Below are 20136 nucleotides of genomic sequence, written 5' to 3'. Positions count from 1 at the left end.
TGTCTGTATGTACGTGTGGATATGAATGTGTGTATGCATGTATGTGTATACGTGTATATGTATATGTGTGTATATGTCTGTCTATATGTGTGTATAGGTGTATTTGTATGTGTGTATATGTATTGTATGTGTGTGTATGTGTGTATGTATATGTGTATGTGTGTATGCATGTATGTGTGTATGTGTGTATGTGTGTGTATGTATGTGTGTATGCATGTAGGTGTGTATATATCTGTGCATGAGCATGAATGTGTATAGTCATGTATATGCATGTGTTTTCAGGTACGTGTATTCGTGTTTATGTACGAATGTATGTGTGTATATGTATGTATGGACACACAAACACACACAATGTTAAAACATAAAAAGGTCCTTGGAGTATTCACCGTGCCTGGATAAGTGGTGACCATGTGGGGGAAACACATGTCCATGTAAGCACACCTGTTCACGTGCACTGAGCAATGCCCAGCCTGGTCTTGAGCTCACTACCTGCCCAACGATGAGTTTCTGCCCACCTGGTCTTCTCAGAGCCAGGCGACGATTGTTCCTGCCATTCCAGTTCTGTTCCAGTTTCTCATGCCACAAACCTTCTAGCTTGAATCGCACCTACTGACGCAGGAACCTAACAGCCTCCAACCCAGTGAAGTAAGTAAACTTCTTCCTGACATCCTCAGGCTTGGTGTCCCCCATGAGTCACAGGGAGGAAGGATGGCATGCACCAAGGAGAAGGGCCATGGGCAAGGAAGACAGGATCATAAGTCAGTCATCCCTGACACCAGCAAAGTGTGTGCTTCAGAGCTGGCTCTGCTCACTCTTGTCCCAGTGGCAGGACTTAAGAGTGGTGCATACCTGTCACCCAGCGCTCAGAGAAGTCTGAGGCATGAGAACCAGGAGTTCATGGCCATTTTAACTAATGGTGAGATCAAAGCCAGCCTGGGCTGCATGAGACTCAGTCTCAAAGCAGGCAAGGAGGAACTTGCTATATTTGAGCAAGGAAGCTGCCATCCTCCTGGGTTCTAAACATTCACTGCAATACAGAAAGATGCTAGGGCTAGTGTGGCAGAAAGTAGGAGACAGAGAATCCAGGTTAACCCTCACTAATCTTCTCATGCTGTGTGAGCTATGAGTAGATGGTGCCCTATACACTGTGGACAGGATGGTCTCTCAGACAGTTCAGAAAGCCATGGAGGACTCCAGCAATTCTCCACTTGGGTGTCACTTGAGTCTTATATGTGTGTGTTTACAAGCCAAAACATAAAATCCATAGGTGACTGTGTGAATTCAACATGGCCCACCCATGTGCTGGAATATTATTCAGCCTTACATAGGATTCAGATTCTGATCCTTGAACAGGAATGAGAATGGTAGCCATTCTCCTAAGTCAGACCTCCAGGCAGTGCAAAGACAAACTAACACTGTATGACACCACTGAGGGCTGCAGTGTCACCAGTTATATAAAGACAGAAAGCAGGAAGGTTTACAGAGCCCCAGGGGTGACATGGAGGGGGGAGGTTGGAGGGTAGGTGTGTAAGTGGGACTGAGCCTCAGAGGAATCAGACATGGCTGCAGAATATGCATGTGGTTGCCTCCCATACCTGTGGGTGCTGCCTCCTCAGAAAGGCAAATACAGCAAAAGAAAGGACCAGAGGGGACAGGCTCTGACCTCCTGTAGACACACACAAATGACGTGACAGAATGTGCACACTGCTGCCTTGCTGCAGGAGCAGTTGAGCATCCAGAAGGGTTGAAAGAGGCTGGAAGGGCTGAGCATGGCACTGAGTTCAAGGACATAGCTTTAGGTCCTGGGGAACCTGCGGTGCCCAGGCCCCATCCTGCTGATACTGAGGGACACAGCTGACATTCAGGGTGATGGCTGGGCTGGGCTGGGGAATAGGTGTCCACTCTCACCTGCTCCAGCTTGAAGATGTGCTGGGTGAAGTAGGACTGCAACTACTTGTTGGATTCATTGATGCAAATCTGCTGGAAGCTATTCTGTTCAAAGTCCTCAAATCTGAAAATGGCCAAGACACCAATGGGCAAGCACTGGGAGACAAGGTTTGGTTATAGCCTGGGCCTCCTGGGAAGACTAGCCGTCCTGAGAGGAGTTGCAGAAGAGGGGATGTCTTTTGCTGACCTGTTTGGTACCCACTGTTTTTTTGCCAAGGGTTCCTTTATTACTTCTTGATGGAACCAGGCCTGCACATATCCAGGAAGCATTGGGGTGGAACCTGGGCTTGGTGCCCACATGCTGGCATCGCTGAGGGTGAAGCCTAGCCTATCACACTTCCAGACACCGAGTGCAGATGCCTGGGTTCCTATAGAATGGCGGTTCTTACCCTTCCTAAAATTGTGACTCTTTATTTCAGTTCCTCATGTCGTTGTCATCCCAACATAAACTTATTGGAGAGCTACTTCATGAGTGTAACTTTGTTACTGTGAGGAACTGTAGTGTAAATGTCTGGTGTGCAGGAGCTCTGATGTAGAACCCACAGATTGAGAGCAGCTGCTGTAGAGGATCAGAGTCCTCTGCCAGCCCTGGTGTTTGCAGAGATCCCGTGGGTTCCTAGTCTCCATGGCTTTCCCAAGGACAGGGTTTATTCTTGGCCGTCTCAGGGCCTGGGACCTCACAGAAACAGCCTCTCCCATGTCCTTCCTGTTGAGAGTGTGGTTGGTCCTCAGCACAGTCCAGTCAAACAAGGCGCGGTATAGACACTTGGCCAGGGGTCTCCTGCAGTTATGGCCTCTGGACAGAGGGGTTTCTTACCTGGGGTGGGGCAACCGTGCCAGGTACAGGCAGTGATGCTCAGAGTCAAGACCTAGTTTTGTCTTATTTTCATAGACAAAGTTGCCCAGGCTGGCGTCGAACTTGCCGTGTAGCCAAGGATAATTAAACAACTGATCCTACTGCCTCTACCCCCCATGGCCTGGCATTGCAGATGAGTGTCACCAGAGCTGGCTTGTCACAGCTGCTATACGGCTCTAAGTCAGGGGCCTCATGTGCAGGAGTTTTATGACTGTGCCATCCCAACCCCGCAACCAGGGTTTTCACCTTTCTCCTGCTGAAGTCTGCTTAATCCTACCCTGGCCCCAGGACACAGCAGCTGTGGGAGACTCAAAGTCTGGGGCTTCAGCACAGCATGGGTACACAGCATGGCATGCAGCCTACACGGCTGTGAAAAAGCCAAGGAAGTGCTTCTCAGCTCACCCCCTGTAGGAGTGTCTAGCCCATCCTTCTCTCCATGGACGCAGACATCTGCTTCCAACTGCCCGACATGTCCCTCTGGTTTTGACTTTCCTGGATGCCATGTCAATGCCACCACACAGAGTGCTGCCTCTACTGGGGACACTCACACAACCTCTCTGGGGGACATCTGAGCCAAGCAGGGATTGGGTGCACTGCAGAGAGGTCAAGTCATGTCATGAAGTACCTTGTCCCACAAAGGCTCACTGTTCAGGGAGTTGACTGGAAAAGTAAGCTTATGCCCCTGGGCAGGGTCCCCATAGGGAGTGTCCTACACCCTGCCATCAGGTCTATTCCTGGTGCCATGCAAATTCAATTTGCAAGACCCAATGCTCTGGAAATGTCAAGAGCTAATGGAAATGTACCAGGAAGTGCACACCACAGCAAAGGGAGAGGATGGCACAGAGACCTATGCTATGGGTTAAAGGGCACGGAAAGGCCACCTTGAGCACAGGGGTCAGTCACCTCTTTCACAAACAAGGCAAAGGTCAATGCTCTCAGCTCTGGGAGCCTAAATGGCTCTGTGGCTCCTAAGCCCTGCAGCTGCAGCCAGAAGCAGCACTGAACAGGATGTAAATGCTGAGTATGGCGATGTCAATAAAACTTTATTTACAAAACCAAATTGGTGGTAGTGGTGGTGGTGGTGGTGGTGGTGGTGGTGATGGTGGTGGTGGTGTCGGCGGACTGGTTCATTTCAAAGCATGCTGGAGTGGCATGGCCACTGAGCATCGGGAAACACAGAAAGGAATGCGACCGGACGCAGGGCTCCCAACACCCTAGACGTCGACCTATGGCACTGGAACAGGGTCCCTGAAGGTAAGTCTGGACAGTCAGATAAGGTAAGTACAATTTATTACAAGGAAATGGGACAAGATAAATCTTCTCTTCATCTCGCTATGCTTAAGCATCTTTAAGAGTGCAGGGAATTCATGTCTATCAGTCTGGTTTAGAAAAGTGTTTAGAGACAGCAAGAGTACACTCCATGGTTCCCTTACGAGGGTTCCAGGGATTCTGATATCTGGGTCAAAGTGAAAGTTAAGGAGAAAAAGGCTGTCAGGCAGGGCAAAAAGATTCCAATTTCTGGTCTCTTTGGGCTGTAATTTTTACTGTGTTCAAGGCCATGAATGCAGACAGGGTAATAACGAATACAGAACAAGAAGCTAGAGCTTCATTAAGACAAAACGAAAGTAAAAGTTTTGCCCTCTACCACTGCCTGAAGCAGGTTTTTCTAAGTCGTTTCCCGAGGATGGCATGTTGACCATTAGATTCACAATATGATAATGACGAATTCACCTGCTTTTTCTTTTCCTATAATTAGGCCAGCATCGATTCAAGGTGTGGCCCAACCGACTTATTATAAAGGATGATACTGGTTGGTTGAAAAAGGTAGTAGCTTTCTATGAACCATATATTAAGTTTTTATGTATATTAAAATTAACATTGGAAAGAACAATGGTAGGAGAGGTAGCTGGAGGACAACTGCTGCAAATGCTTGCTTTTGAAAATGCTAATTAAGAGTACAGGAGAGCATTATTACCTATAAAGGAGGCTGGGGATATTAATGCTTATATGAAGGCATGCAAGGGTATCTTTTCTGAAAATGGAAAGATGCATATTTGGCACGTATTGATCCAGATAGAGTTATTAAATTATATGTTTAAATACTCTTGAATATCCTACAGGCACTTTCGCTCAGGATGAGTTGCCTTTAGAATGGGTTTATATTAAATAAAACTTTAACCAAACATTAACAATTAATGAGGAACAAATTTCTTTAATTATTCAGCAAGGCATACAAAGACCTGTTACTCTGTGGGGATATGATTGTGCTGCTATTGTTTTCCCATTAAGCAAAGATAAAGGGGAATATTTAATGCAGATGTCTGAGGTTTTTCAATTAGCCATGATTTCTTACACTGGAAATGTTGAATTTCATCCTCTCCATAGTAAATTGTGGGATTGCTTTAAAAAACAAAAAAAATTTGATAAATACACTAATTTCTGTTGATCCATTACCATCAGCCCTTACTGTGTTTACAGATGGCTCTAAGACCAAGATGGCTTATTGGACCAAAGATTAATTTTGGGGACAAGAATCTTCTTTTGGGTCAGTACAACAAAATGAATTATTAGCGGTAATTAATTAATGTATTCCAGGATTTTACTCATGATGTAAAAATATTATAGCTGAGTCCGCTTATGTTGTAGGAGTAGTACAGAATATTGCGACTGCTGTTGTTTCTACATCTAAGCCTATATTAAATGTTATTCTCACATATTAAAGGACTATTGTTATTATGAAACTCTAGAATATTCATTACACATACTAGATCACATTCAAAATTTCCAGAATCTTTAACACTTGGCAATCATATAGTAGATCAATTAGTGGCATTTGCTACCCCAGAAGAACACAGTCATAATCATGCCAATACAGGATATTTACATATTAAATATAAGATTCCCTATTCTCAAGCCAAACAAATTATTGCTAATTGCCTATGTGTCAGTCTTCACGTATAAAATGTATTCCATCTCAAATTAATCCCAGAAGGATGCAACTTAATACATCGTGTCAGATCGATATAACCCATATTTCTGAGTTTGGTCGCCTTTCACATATAGATGTAAGCATAGATAATTTTTCAAAATTTGTGTGGGCTACACCATTTCCAGGAGTACGCACTGCTCATGTTATACAGCATCTATTGGAAACTTTTGCTGTTATGGGACTGCCTTCTAAAATTAAAATTGATAATGGACTACATATATTTCTTATCAATATAAACAATTTTGTCAACAATATCATATTGTACATATTACTGGTACAGAACACAATACACAAGGACAAGCTTTTGTTGAAAGAATTCACCATACCCTGAAATGACAAATTATAAAATTAAAAAGGGGGAAAAGAGATGGCCTTATGCAACCTGAATGGAGTTTGCAGACCAGTCCCAGGGCTATATTGGCACAAGCATTATACGTTATTAATTTTCTTAATTTACCACAAGGTGAAGTTATATCAAGAGCCAATAGACACTTTGTTGAACTTCCCCCAAGAAGGCATGGAAAAGACAGTATGGATAAAAATTGCCCGGGATGCTGAATGGCAGGAAAGGACATCATTGTATATAGGGGAGAGGGTTTTGTCTCATTACAGGATGGGAGACTATTCTGGTTACCCGGGAGATGGATCCAAGCACAGAATAATAAGAACTGCTCCCTACCCTCAAAGGAATCCAGTTAAACCAGCTACATTTTCTCCTGATGGATGTTCTCAGGAGATGAGGAGGTGTCCTCCATTACTGAGGCCCTGGCTTCTCTTAGTGTCCACAAACAACAATGGATAAGGATCCGTGTAGTGACAACCCTATTACCTATGTGGGGTCAGGTGAAGCGATTAAGCACTGAAAGGAATAATTTTGTCTCCTTCAGGAAAGTCCTTTACGGCTGAGCACTTATTCTTAGCAATGTGTGTTTTACTCATGGTTTCTTCTGCTGCGGACAATGCCAGTTATCGGGCTTATATTGCTTATCATGATGAAATCCTACTACTTTTCTGTTAGTAAATATATGGATAATGACACAGAACATGATTGGAAGTTAATTCAAGCCTATTTAGAGGGTAATGAAAGTGCTTCAAAAGTAATTAATGCCTTGAAATATGATGTTCGAATGTCTTTTGGTAAACAGCTAGAAGATATGGAATAGCGAAATTATTGGCTGATCAATTGACAGGATTAGATCCCAAGGCTTGGCTTCAAAGGATTTTCCATAGCATGGGATGAGCTAGTTTTGTCATAATCTTATGTACATTATGTATTATGTTGCTTTATTTTTACATGACTAAACCCCTACAAGGACCTTTAGCTATGTTATGTAAAGTGTTACTTTAAAACAAAAGAAAAAAGAAGGAATTGTTAAGACATAGAGATGCAGCTCCCAGGCAGGGTCAAGAAAGGCCTGGTGCCAGATTCAAGTAGGGGCTGGAATGCCGCCCTGGAGAAGAAAATGTTTTTCTCACTTGGCCTTAAATTATGTTCTGCTGTGTCCCGTTTTGTGGAAGTGGTTCTAACGCTCTCTTGGTAATGGTGAGTATATTTTGATTATAATAAGAGAGGTTATTTGTTATATGAATATTTTTAGAAGAAGCTTTCGTTTATTCGTCTTTCTTTGTTTAATCTTCCCTCATTGTTCCTGGTATCCTGGGAATAATGATCTTATGTTATCTTGACACAATGAAAATTGTAGTAATGCATATTCTTAGCTTAATAAGGATTAATAAAGCTTACAACTGCGTGCAGTTTCTTATGCCTTTGCTCTGCACCCCCTGTGTCCTGGGGGTATGCGACCATACCCAGGGCCCCAACTCACTACACATTGACAATGGGTCACCCCACAAAACACAGAAGCATCTACCTTAGTCAAAAATGGACATTTTATTGAATGCACACACTAACACTGATTGATCACATCCATAGCTAAGATACTAGGGGCAGATCCGTGGCCCAAAATACATTCTTCTAAACCTATGAAGCGAAAGAAAGAAAGAAAGAAAGAAAGAAAGAAAGAAAGAAAGAAAGAAAGAAAGAAAGAAAAAAAGAAAGAAAGGAAGGAAGGAAGGAAGGAAGGAAGAAGAAAAAACACAAAAAACTTAAGCTTCTCATAGGAACTTCGCAGGAAGTGTTGTCCTGCGGTCAGTTCTGATTAGGCCATTTTAGATGAAACACTGCATAGTGACCCTTAATGTGATGGGCCCTATATAAAGCTTTTTGCAATATTGGAATTTTAACAAACCTCATCCAGAACATACAGCAGAGGCAAGGATGTGATCACCATGTCCTTGCTCTCTATCAGGTTATTTTTATGTGTCCTTGATTGTCAGGCATAGAACAGCAACAATCTGAAATAGCTGGTAGACATGGAACAAAGTGGCTAAAACTATAGTTGTGGGTTACACACCTCAACTGTCAAAGGCTAATGCTGTCCTCAGAGACCTCGGAGGCCCCTCTTGTAAGACTATCTATTGGAAAGTGGAAGCAGGTTTATCTGAGTTCAAAGTGAACCGGGCCAGCCAGGGAGAGGGCAACATGGGATACTTGAGACCCTGTCTAAAACCAGCACAAAAACCAACCCTTCATTCAAAGCATCATCTATTAATTCTTTATTATTTACCACTTTCTCCCTACCAGCCTTTCAGTCTGGAATGGTAGAAAAGGACTGGGAATGTTCCTTCTATTCTAAGGACCTTGATCTCTCTTTCCTTAGGTCCACATTAAGAACACATGCAAATGGATATCACCATCTGAACAACTTAGTATCATCTACTCAGTATATCTAGCCTAATACTGTGCTGTGACAATCTCAAGCTTCCTTGAGTTTCGCTGAACTAGCAAGAAGTATGAAGTACTGTGGCCACACCCCAGTGATCCTTTCAAGGGGTTAGAAGAAAACCATGAGAGATGCTCCACTTCTTTGTCCTTAGATTAAATCACATTGACACAATGTGGGTGGACTATTTAACCAGACATGTTTCTCCCAACCCCACCTTTCTGAGTTCAGACCATGGCAGAATTCATGCCCCACCACCCTAGATATTGAGTTTTGTGATATGTAATTATTATTTAAACCTATGTATTAAATTTTGTCATTTTGTTAATTTTTGTGGTTTTCACAGTCTTCTTTGATTAACTGTCCTAGTTTTATTAATTTATCCCCTGTGTTCTCTGGTATTTTGTCCTTCCCTTCAAACTAAAGTATTCCTTTTAGGATCCTCTACAGAGCTGTCTTACTGGTTACTCATATTTTGTTAAATTTATTTTTAGTATGCATTCGTCAGCACAGTAGCTGGGCAGCTGCCTGCCCTCCATGGTATCAGATCTACTTTCCAAACAATAACGCTCAACTCTTACAGGCTGTGTAGCATCTTGACTGTTTTTGTTCCACTTGGACAGCCCTCAGGACCAGGCTCTCCTCTCCCTTAACCATGGCTGCTGTTCTCTTCCTCTCTTCTCTCCATCACACATGTTCTTCCTTTATTCTCTGGCAGCTTCTTCTTCCTTCTTCCCTCCTCATGATCCTCTCTAGCAAAGCCCTCAAAGCTCCCCTCCCCCATCTCTCTGCTGTGCAGCTGTTGGCTGTTGGCTTCTTTATAATCACAGTTAACTGGGAACAGGGTCAGTTATTTGGGGTTAACCAGTCCTGAGTTCCACAAATTAGCATTAAAATACAAGCAGAATTAGGCCAATCCACTACAGGGATTTTTGTTTGTTTGGTTGGTTGGTTTGGTTTAATTTTCATTTACCTTTTTACTTGTTATTTTATTTTTGGCTATTTTTTATTAATCGGTTATTTTATTTATTTACATTTCAACTGTTGTCCTGCTTTCCAGACTCCCCTCATCAAACCTTACATCCCGTTTCTGCTCAGCTTTGCCTATGTGACAGTGCTCCTGCACCCACACATATCCATCCCCACCTCACACCTCTAGGATCTGCCTTTGGTGGGGCTACAGGCCTCACCTTGAACCATAGAGCATCCTTGCATACAGTTTGGCTGGCAGTTTGGCCCCTGAGAGCTTGGGGATTAGGGAAAGAAGATCTGTTCAGATATTAAAGCCAATGTTTGCTGCATTCTCTTCTTTTTCTGGTTATAGGTGAAATTATGTTTGTGTGCTTCTCTTTTTTTAAATTATTGAGAGAAGATTAATTTCTTGGTTTTTCTTGGGTATAGTTTAGTTCATTGTCTTGGAGTTTTCCTCCTATTAGCCTCTGTTGTGCTTTCTTATAGAAAAGAATTCTTTAAATTTGGTTTTGTCATGAAATATCCTGGTTCCTCCTTTTATGGTGATTGATGATTATGCTGGATATAGGAGCCTGTGTCTGTATTACATCTGCCCAAGATTTTCTGACTTTTAGAATCTCTGTTGAGAAGTCTGGTGTAATTCAGATACGTCTGAATTTATTTGTTACTAGATATTTATACCTTACCCCGTTTAATGTTCTTTCTTGATCTGTGCATTTAGCGTTTTAATTATTATGTGAATGGAGGAATATTTTTGGTACAATTAGTTTGATGTTCTGTAGGCTTGTTGTACCTTTATTGCCTTTTCTTTCTTTACCTTATGAAAGTTTGCTGCTATGATTTGTTGAAGGTGTTTACTGGATCTATGAACTAGAAATCTTAATTCTCTTCTCTATCTATTATCCTTAGGTTTCAACATTTAATTGTGTCCTGAAATTCATGGATGTTTTGGATTCAGTAAACCATACATGTTTATCTGAGATGGGTGTTTTGTGCTTTGTGGGATGACCTCCTTGACCCCAGGCTGCATGAAGAATCTCAGCTGACAATGGGGACATAAATCATGAGTTTGTGTAGCAAGACCCAGGCCTCTTCCAGGTTCTTAGATATTAACTGAGAACCTCAAATACAGTAGTAATGTGATAGTGTGGTGTGAATCTAGTTACTCTTCTCTATTTTGATATAGATGACTCTTTTTGTGTCATGGTCAGCTTATAATGACTAGAAGACCTAAGCTTGAGAATAACCAAAGACTACATTGCTTCTCTAGCAGCTGAGCTTTTAAAAGCCCTGGTGTGACAGCAACTTTTGGTGGACATTCTGGATTATTCCTTCTGTACTTTAACTCTCTGTGTCACTTCCACCATGAGTAAGTTAGTTCAATTCCATAAATTGAAAATCCATCACCTGGAAGAAATACTCTTTTTTTTAAAGATTTATTTATTTATTTATCATATACAAGTACACCGTGACTGTCTTCAGACACACCAGAAGAGGGCATCAGATCTCATTACAGATGGTTGTGAGCCACCATGTGGTTGCTGGGATTTGAACTTAGGACCTCTGGAAGAGCTGTCAGTGCTCTTAACCACTAAGCCATCTCTTTAGCCCAAGAAATACTTTCTGAATATGATCTGAGATTGGCCATGGAAAAAGGGTAGCTTGAACTGTCCCACCTAGGTTCTGGGCCTGCACAGGCCTGCTCTCCAAAAGAAACCTGTGTTCACAGCTGTTGGCTGGCTAAGAAAGATTTCACGAGACGTGATACACAGCCCTCGGACTTCTGCTCCAGTCATCTGCACAATTTTTCCCGGACGATATCCTCATACCTCCAGCAGGCGGGTGATGAAGCTGTCCACTCTCAGCTCCCCTTCAGCCATCTTGTGGGCACCAGACTCTCCTCCCTGCAGCAGGAACAAAGGCTTCTCCATGGTGGCTGCAGCAGCAGTGGTGGTTTGGCATTCTCACCTAGGAGGCCCTATGCCTTTCTACCCCAGTTCCAACTCACCTCAGGCCCGGGCCTTCCCCCCATCCACTTCCCACGGAGCAGGGAGAGCAGCACCCACTAGAAATAAAAGGGAAGCCCTTGGTCCTGCCAAGAGTGAACCCCCAGTGAAGGGGCTTGTTGGGGGGGGAGGGTGGTAATGGTGGGAGGATGAGGAGGGGAACACCCATATAGAAGGGGAGGGGGAGGTGTTAGGGGGATGTTTGCCTGGAAACCCAGAAAGGTAATAACAATTGAAATGTAAATAAGATATACCCAATTTAATAAAGATGGAGAAAAAAATAGAAAGAAAAGGCACACATTTAAAACAGAAGAATATGGACCCTAATTTTAAACCACAGCTCTGTCAATTAACTATACCTTAAGGAAGCTCAGAAAAGCAGGCCAAACAATTAATATTTTCTCGGTTTAAGTAAATAATAATGTCCGTTTCTTGCTATTGTGGAGGGAATTAAATAGATAATATGTAATCATGGAAGTTTTGAAGTACCATCCATTTTTCTGTTCATTAAATCAATCTTACTCATTTCATTGATGAAATATGTATGTTTTCCGTTTCACAGTTATATGTATAATAAAACCAGTATAAAAACCTTCAGAATATTCAGTTATTATAGATATTTGTCATTTCTTACAGAGGGCAACTATGATTGACTACACCCAATTCTATAAAAAACAAAACTCAGGAAACCTGGCCCTTGGCAGCAATGAATCAAGAAATATCTCGGATGGTGGGGCATGAATTCTGCCAAGAATGACCTCAGATAGGTGGGGTTGTGAGGAAGATGTGTGGTGGAATAGCACACTAGATTCACGTTGTATCATCTTGATTTAATCGAAGGACAAAGAAGTGCAGTATCTCTGATGGCTTTCTTCTAACCCCTTGAAAGGTTCACTGGGGATTGACCATAGAACTTCATTCTTCTTGCTGGGGCAGCAACACTCAGGGAAGCTTGAGATTGCCATAGGCACAGTATTAGGCTAGAAATGCTGAGTAGGTAATATTAAGTTATTCAGATGGTGATACCCATTTCATTTGTTCTTAACGTGGACCTAAGGAAAGACAGATCGAGGTCCTTAGAATACAAAGATCATTTCCAGTTCTTTTCTACCTTTCCTGAATGAAAGACTGGTTGGCAGAGAATGGTAAAAATTCAAGAATTGGTAGATGATGCTTTGAATGGAGGGTGGGTTTCAGTGCTGGTTTTAGACAGGGTCTCAATTACCCCATCTTGTCCTCTACGTTGCTCGTCAGGTTCACTTTGAGCTCAAATAAAGCTGCTTCCACTTTCCAACAGGTAGTCTTACAAAGGGGCCTCCAAGGACTGTGAGGACAGCATTAGCCAATGAGAGCTGAGGTGTGTAACCCACAACTATAGCTTTATCTGAAAGACCCTCAGACAGAGGAGACTCTCGCTCCAGTCCTGAGGACAATCACCACCCCATGAACACACAGGACTCAGTCTTGATGTAAAAACAAGAGGTTTACTTTGGGATACCAATGCACTGGGGCTCGACACGGTCCTCACGCAGGAGGGATGTGAGGAACCTCAAACAACAGAAATATACAGCTTAAAATGTCAGTTAAGATTACACAGTTTCCTTAGCTCAGCTATTTCGTGCCAAGGATAACTAGGCAGATGTTTCTCGTCCTGGAATTCCTGGGATAAGGCCGTAACCACATCAATGCAGCTATTTCAGTATGAAGGACGTCTGACTTGATATATGTTTTCTTATCCTGGGGTTCCCAGGACAAGGACCAAGGATATCTGTCTTGGCAGGTGTTTCTCTTCTGGAGTTCCCAGGACAAGGCTATAGCTATGTAAGCCTATAGCACAGCTGCATTCAGTACCAAGGACATCTCACTTCTATAGTGGTCAGTCAGCTTCCCAGAGATGTTTCCTGTCTTCTAATTGCCCTGCAGTAAATATGTTCTGTACCCTCTGTTCTTATGGTCCGGCAGCTTCCTAGAGAGTGGGTGGGAATGTGCTTTCTGTACTTTCTGGTCTATTGTCTAATGTGTAGGGGCTAAGCGAGGGCCAGCTTAAAAGATTCTCATTCGTAAGAAATGGCTGTACTGATATCAAACGGGGATCTTTCATATCCACTTTCTTCCAAGTCTACCAGCCATCTCAGATTGTTGCTGTAATATGCCTGACAATCAAGGACATAGAAAAATAACTTGATACACAGCAAGGACATTGTGATCATATCCTGTGTTGTTATGTATGTTCTAGATGAGGTTGGTTAAAATGACAATATTGCACAAAGCTTTATATAGGACCCATCAAATTAAGGTTCACTATGCACTGTCATAGCTAAAATGGCCTGGTCAGAAGTGACCACTGGATCATTCTTCTGTAACTTCACATGAAAGGCTTGTGCTTTTTGTGTTTTTTTATTTTTCTGTTTTTTCTTATTTATTTATTTATTTATTTATTTATTGTTTTATATGTTGTCAGGAAGATAGTTCAAGTCATGGATCTGCCCCCAAAATCTGAGCTTTGCTACCAATACTGTAAACAGTATTAGTGTATGCATTCAATAAAATAACTTGTTTTTTTTTTAGTAGGATAGATGCGTTTGTGTTTTGCGGGGTGATCCATGAAACAGGAGTGAAGATGCTTGTTTCTTACTCTGTCCACTGAGTTATGTCTCTAGGCTTGTCCAACTCCTTTGGCTGTACCCCCCACACACACACACACATTGCTGACTATTTTATTTTTCAGATGAAATCAGACGTTATAGCTTAGAGAGGCCTGTAAGCAATCCTGCTTTGGTAACTTAGGTGCAGAGAGGAGAGCCCCACACTCAGCCTGAGGGTGCATTCACTGGTGGATCCAATATTTCAGTTTCCTCTGCTAACAGATCACCACATTGTTGCCAGGACCATAATGAATGCAATTCTTTCTCCTAAGGAATCCGGTGGCAACTGTTAAATGTTAAGCACAAAGCTTCAGGTTGTACCTATAATACACACCCACATCGCAACCTACCCTACAGGCTATTTCTGGGTGTGATTTCATGCACCTGCACATGATGAGACAGGAGACCTCTTTGGCTACTTATAGTAACTGGTGTGATTTCTCAGTAATCTTTAATGGGTAATATTGCTGACTGAGGAGAATTTGAGGTAGGATGAAACATTTCTGTGCAGGGATTGGGGAGGAAGCACTCATTTAGATATATAGCAATGACTTAGGTTTTTCCAATCAAGCCTAGAGCCAAATTTGGCTTTGGAAGCATGTGGTGCTCAGTGGCTATGCCACAGGGAAGTCTCCTGAAAAGGGCACATCAGCTTTTGCTCAGTACAGGGAGAACATTAGCAAGGAGGCAAAGTCTGTTCTCCGTGACATCAGCCGTCCCTTCGTGGACATTCTATTGTCTCCTAGAGACTTCTTGGAATCCCTGTGATGTCACCAGTATGGTTGTGACAACTAATTCCCTACTTTTTCTTTTAGTGTCCAAAGGATATATCCACAGACATGTTTGCCCGTCTTTGTAGGCGCTTTGGGAGAGTTGATGTTGATAGAGAAGAGTCTAGAGTGTAGGAAACGAAACCTAAAGGTAATGATGGACACAGGACATGGGGAATGTGGAGTAAGTTCTGGGCAGTGTATGTTGAGCTTCCTCTCAGGGGTGAGTGTGGGGCCTTCAGCTGGCCTTTATAGCAATGGGCCACAACCACTGGAACATCTCCACAGATATTGAATTCCATGATTATCACAATTCCTGAAAGTCAAGGTTTTCACATTATTAGTTTCTCCATAACCACATGGAGGATATGGCAATGCCTATGCTATTATTGGGTGAACTTCTAGTCTTTACTTTTACAGTGCATTCGGTATGTTAAATTGATATAATAACACCATAAGTAGTCATGGAGGGTATAACTTTTCTGAATTAAACAGGGCATCAGTGTACTTCACTTTCATTGCTTCTTTAAATTCAGTGACTATCTGACAGTAGTAAGAGGGAGAGAACTGTGCTCCTGGCATGACCTTATATTCTTAGAACTCCTGTGACTACCTCTGGCTGACGGGGCCAATATTACCTTCATATATTAGAGGTTCTGTGTGGCAGATATTTTTCTACAGTAGCCAAACTATATGGAGCAGGTACAGAAAGAGCCTGTAACCTATTGGCACTTCTGGGGCATTTGTCATTTCAGTAGGGGGAATTAATAAATCTGTTGACCATGTCCTCCCCCTACATGACTTTTTAATGCAAAGTTATTGGACTAGAGTAACAGTGTAGGATATCTGAGTATCCCTGATCAATCAATTCATTGTGGATGCTGAATTGATGATCTGACTTCTGAAACCAGAGGGGTGAGGGTCCTGAAACCAGGTTGTAGCCTGCGTACCTGATAATAATCCTGGAGAAGTCATCTCTCTGGTACTTGTAAGCCTGTGTGGGCGGGCATAGGGAACACCTGGCTGCTTACATCTCTTGGTCTCTATATAGTAGTGGGGGAACTGTGATCCACTTAGGATGCCTCTTACACATAGACCAAACTCCTTGCAGTGACACTGGCTTCCAAGCATGTTCTCCTGTTTGGACCTCACTGTGGTCTGTGTATGCTCTATGCATTCACCCCATGCGGGTTCACTTGTGTTCTTCTACCTACAGCGGCCTGCAGACAGACGTCATCCCCTGAAAATGTCCTAAACAAGGTGCAGGCCAACGAGGAAGAGGAGAGGCTGAATAGAGAACTGGAGCTAACTACCAAGGAGAGAAATGAGCTGACAGATCGCCTCCTTTATGTGACAGGTGGATCCATGAGCAAGAGGTATGCATTGCTCCAAACAAACAACCTTGTTCTAAACCTCATCTCCCATAGAGAGGAGATTCAGAACCTGACCCTTACTGAGGAGTGAGATTGAAAATGGACTCTCTGATTCTGCCTGTTGAAAATCTGAACTTGCAATCTGAGTGAAGATTTCAGGGATAAAGTCACTGGAGCATGAGTTCCCAGTGTACAATTGGAAAGCCCTTGACAGGTGGTAGTTTTGCAAGGTTCTGGGTGCTGTGAGTTTGTGGAGAGTGTTTGTGCTTGCTAGGAAGGTGACTGAACGCTATCATCTCCTGGCAGCAGCCTTAGGTGACAGGTCCCACAGTGTTCATATCAATGCTTAAGTAGAAGGCCTGAGGCTCTGGCCTGCTCCTTCTTGTCTCTGTGCCTTACACTCTGAGACAGTAATGGTGCATGCATTTCTACTGATTCTCATTGTGCTCTTTCCATATTTGTCTCTCTCATTCTCTGAGTCTGTTTACTTTTCTTTTCTTTTTCTTTTTTTTTTTTTTGGTTCTTTTTTTCAGAGCTGGAGACCTTACTTTTCTTTTCTTGTGGGTGTGCCCCAGCTTGTGTGTCTGTGTGTGCACAGCTCTGCATGCATGTGCACAACCTTTATATGTTTCTCTATCCCTCCACCTTTGGAATTTAGGGGTCTGTTTTTTGACCTCAGGATTTACCTTTATAATAGTTTCATGGAGGTGTAAGTGCTTTATTTTGGAAGCCCCACTTTTAACAGCACAGTTCTTTGCCTGTGTAGTCACATTTGTCTATACATTTGTATGCCTTGGGCAGATTATAAGTTTGTGGCAATATCTGGTCTCATCTCCAGAATTATGTGTACTGTCTGCCTCTAGAATATTAGTTATTCGGCTTGTAGCATTCCACTTGTCAAAACAGGAAAAATGAAATCAGAGGTTTCTGGATGTGTGTGTGTGTGTGTGTGTGTGTGTGTGTGTGTGTGTGTGTGTGTGTGTGTGTGTGGTTGGGTAAGCTCTGTGGCCTAGGCTCTTGACAGCATAACAGGTTTGAATGCAGATCCAGCCCTCCTGATTGAAAAAAGTGAGCCAGGGAACCCTTTATCTGGGTGCTTAGCTTCTGTTGTCCTGGGCACACAATTCCAAGTTTCTGAAGCTGAAGAAGATCCAAATATGTAGAATTCAGAAAGTGTCCTTCCAGGGCTGGGGTAATACAAGACATAGCCTGAGTTCATATAATCCTAAACCTTGATGTTCATTGGGTTCTATCTTCCTGGGGCCAGCCCCTACTTCAGGCCAAATCCATTTTATGAAAACTTGAAGATAAAGGAGAAAGAGGTCATGTCATTACTGCACAACTTAGACACAAAGAACATTGAACATCGTGAGAAATTTCAGGAGCTCAAGAAGGAGATTAACTTCTATCGGTAAGTACTGGTCAAAAGGGCCCATCACTTATGGAATATCCATTGCTGCCTCTCTTTGTTCTGGACTGGAGAGCATGCAGCTCTGGGTCCATGTCTTCTGCTGTTTAAATATCACTGTGCCGTGGGTCTTTTGGACTCAGTTTCAGTTCCATAAGAGACTGTGACTTCTCAGCACAGTGTCTATGCATCTTTAGAAGGCTCTGGATAGAACTATACTGATTCAGGCATCAGAGTGTTATTAGGCCGACCTGGGCCTCTGGGGTCATACCAGGTTTAACAAAGCTCAATGTGGGGACCACATGGTTAGCATGACCTCCCTTGGTTCTACTGTCCTCTTGTGGTTGTTTACTGCCTACTAATTGATGTTGCCCAGATGCATTGGGCTTTCATGGATAGTTGTAGATTCCTTGTTCTTTTGGAGAGACATGGACTGTTAGGTGCTTGGGTCACAGAAACAATTTATTCTTCCCTGGATTGGCCGTTTGCTGTTTGTGGAGCAGCCTTACATGTATGGAGATGTATTCTATGAAGTCTTTATGGGTATCTGGGTCCTGGTGGAGTTTGTGGGATTTGGCAGTTGGAATGGGAGGAAGAGGCTTCAGGATCTTACTATGCAGAGTGTGTTTCCAGCAACCTGCACAGCCGGCTCCTGATGGACCAGGCATGTATGAAGAAGAAGTTGGTCACATTGAAGCAGGAGAGCAAGGAGTTAGAGCGATATTTGTTTGAGTTGAACCCGAATGCTGAAGACGAACAGGAGAAGACCAGCAACCTCCAGACCCAGCAAAATTTGGTAGGAACAAGCAGCTATGTCAGATTAACAATGTCTGATACCATTTGCCTATTGGATACATCTTTGCTTCCCCTATCATCTTTCTAATCTCCGCACACCCAATCAGTCACCCACCTCATGTGATAGAGTTATTCATTGCTCTGTCTATGCACAAGTATTCTGGGATGTTAACGACTTTTCAGAAACTGAATTATGGGCAAGTACACTTCTCTGCCCTTTTTGAAACTGCAGTCCAGAAATGGTGACAGAGGAATAACATATCACATGACTGCATCTCCCTGTCATAGATTGGATGCTATGAAGAGTTTTGAACGAGTTCTTGGTCGTGTGACAAAGGTCATACAGGGGTCATGTGATGGTTGGAAGCACCTTGTAGGGATAAGAACCAAGTGCAAATGGCAAATGAGTCCTGGTCTTTGGCTTTGATCTCAGTATCATGTGGCCTTCTACTTTCTTCCTGCAACCCAGTTAGATCTCTTCTCCTTTCCCTGTTCTTGGTTTTCACTGGTAGAAGTTTGAGGAGCAGCTTGTTCTCCCACAGTACTGTGAGGGTTGTTGGTGACTTTCCCCAGGCTGCAGAGATATCAGCAATGATTTCAGTGAAAAGATCAGTGCTGTCTGTCCAATGCAGCTGAAGGGACAGAAGGCAGCAACTTGACACCTGGTATGCGTGTCCCCACTAAATCAGTGTCTTAATAGCTGCCTTCTCCTCCCAGGTCTCAGGAACTGCAGGAGACATGGCATAGGACAGATCCCAAGAAGACAGCCCCCTGAAGAGTGAGTTTCTCTGTCAGGAGTTCCCTGTGACGACAATCCTCAACAGTCAAAGACTTTTTTGGGGAGAATATTCTTCTTCTCAGTTAATTTCCTCATTGTATAGAGACCCTAAATTTATGTATCCGTATGCCAGCCTGTCTCATTGAGGTCTTTCTCCTCTCTCATACCGACAACACCATTTGAGAGACATCTGAGGGGACTGCCTTGACATCTCCCTAGAGGAGAAACAGCACTACAACTGTGTTTCTAAATGTTCATTAAGAAAATGCTGTTAAGAAATATTTTTGGTTATGATTTTCATTGAAGTTTTCTTTTTGTTATTTCATACTTATATATTCTTGTTACTGTTTTTCATTTTTTATACCATTTTAGTTGTTCATTTTATGCCTGTTTTTTGTAAATTGTATTCCTTATGAATAAAAATTGATTTGTAACTCTTGACTCTTAAGACCATCTTATTCAAGGGTCCTTTCCCCTCCTGTAGACTTAGAACTGACAGCTGGATATGGATCTTTGCATGGTCCAGGCAGCATGAGTAAATAGGGAATTTAAAGCCACCAAGCTGTACACAGGGTGATAGTGTCTTTTGTGTGGATAATGTGACTTTTTTTATGGACACACACTTTATGATGTAATCACTGACATACTGTATCCATGCTGTCATGTGTTCTGCTCATCCTAATCTATATCAGTCTACAACACCCATTCCTTATTGACTGTTTGCCCAGATATTGAGTAACACACACTCATGCCTGTAGAGCTGCAGAAAAAATGACAACTTTCACAAAGGAATATAGAATAATCCTAATCGAGA

At 42.7% G+C, this 20136-nt stretch overlaps 2 protein-coding genes across 3 annotated transcripts in view; one reads left to right on the top strand and one right to left on the bottom strand.

Moving 5' to 3' along the window:
• The window catches only part of LOC134483430 (uncharacterized), a 37905-nt gene that overhangs the window by 7707 nt on the left and 10062 nt on the right, over positions 1-20136 (bottom strand). The window lies entirely within an intron of this gene.
• Positions 3887-19760, top strand: LOC134483221 (disks large homolog 5-like). Its single transcript, XM_087601532.1, has 6 exons — positions 3887-4057; positions 5282-5348; positions 16185-16344; positions 17609-17752; positions 18383-18545; positions 19262-19760. Exons 2-6 carry the CDS (start codon positions 5282-5284, stop codon positions 19289-19291), a joined length of 564 nt encoding a protein of 187 aa, XP_087457658.1. The 5' UTR covers positions 3887-4057; the 3' UTR covers positions 19292-19760.

The sequence above is a fragment of the Rattus norvegicus genome, unplaced genomic scaffold, assembly GCF_021556685.1.
Source record: "Rattus norvegicus strain SHRSP/BbbUtx unplaced genomic scaffold, alternate assembly SHRSP_T2T haplotype2-0000026, whole genome shotgun sequence".
In the NCBI taxonomy this organism is placed as follows: Eukaryota; Metazoa; Chordata; class Mammalia; order Rodentia; family Muridae; genus Rattus; species Rattus norvegicus.
This window is presented reverse-complemented; position numbering and strand designations above follow the sequence as displayed.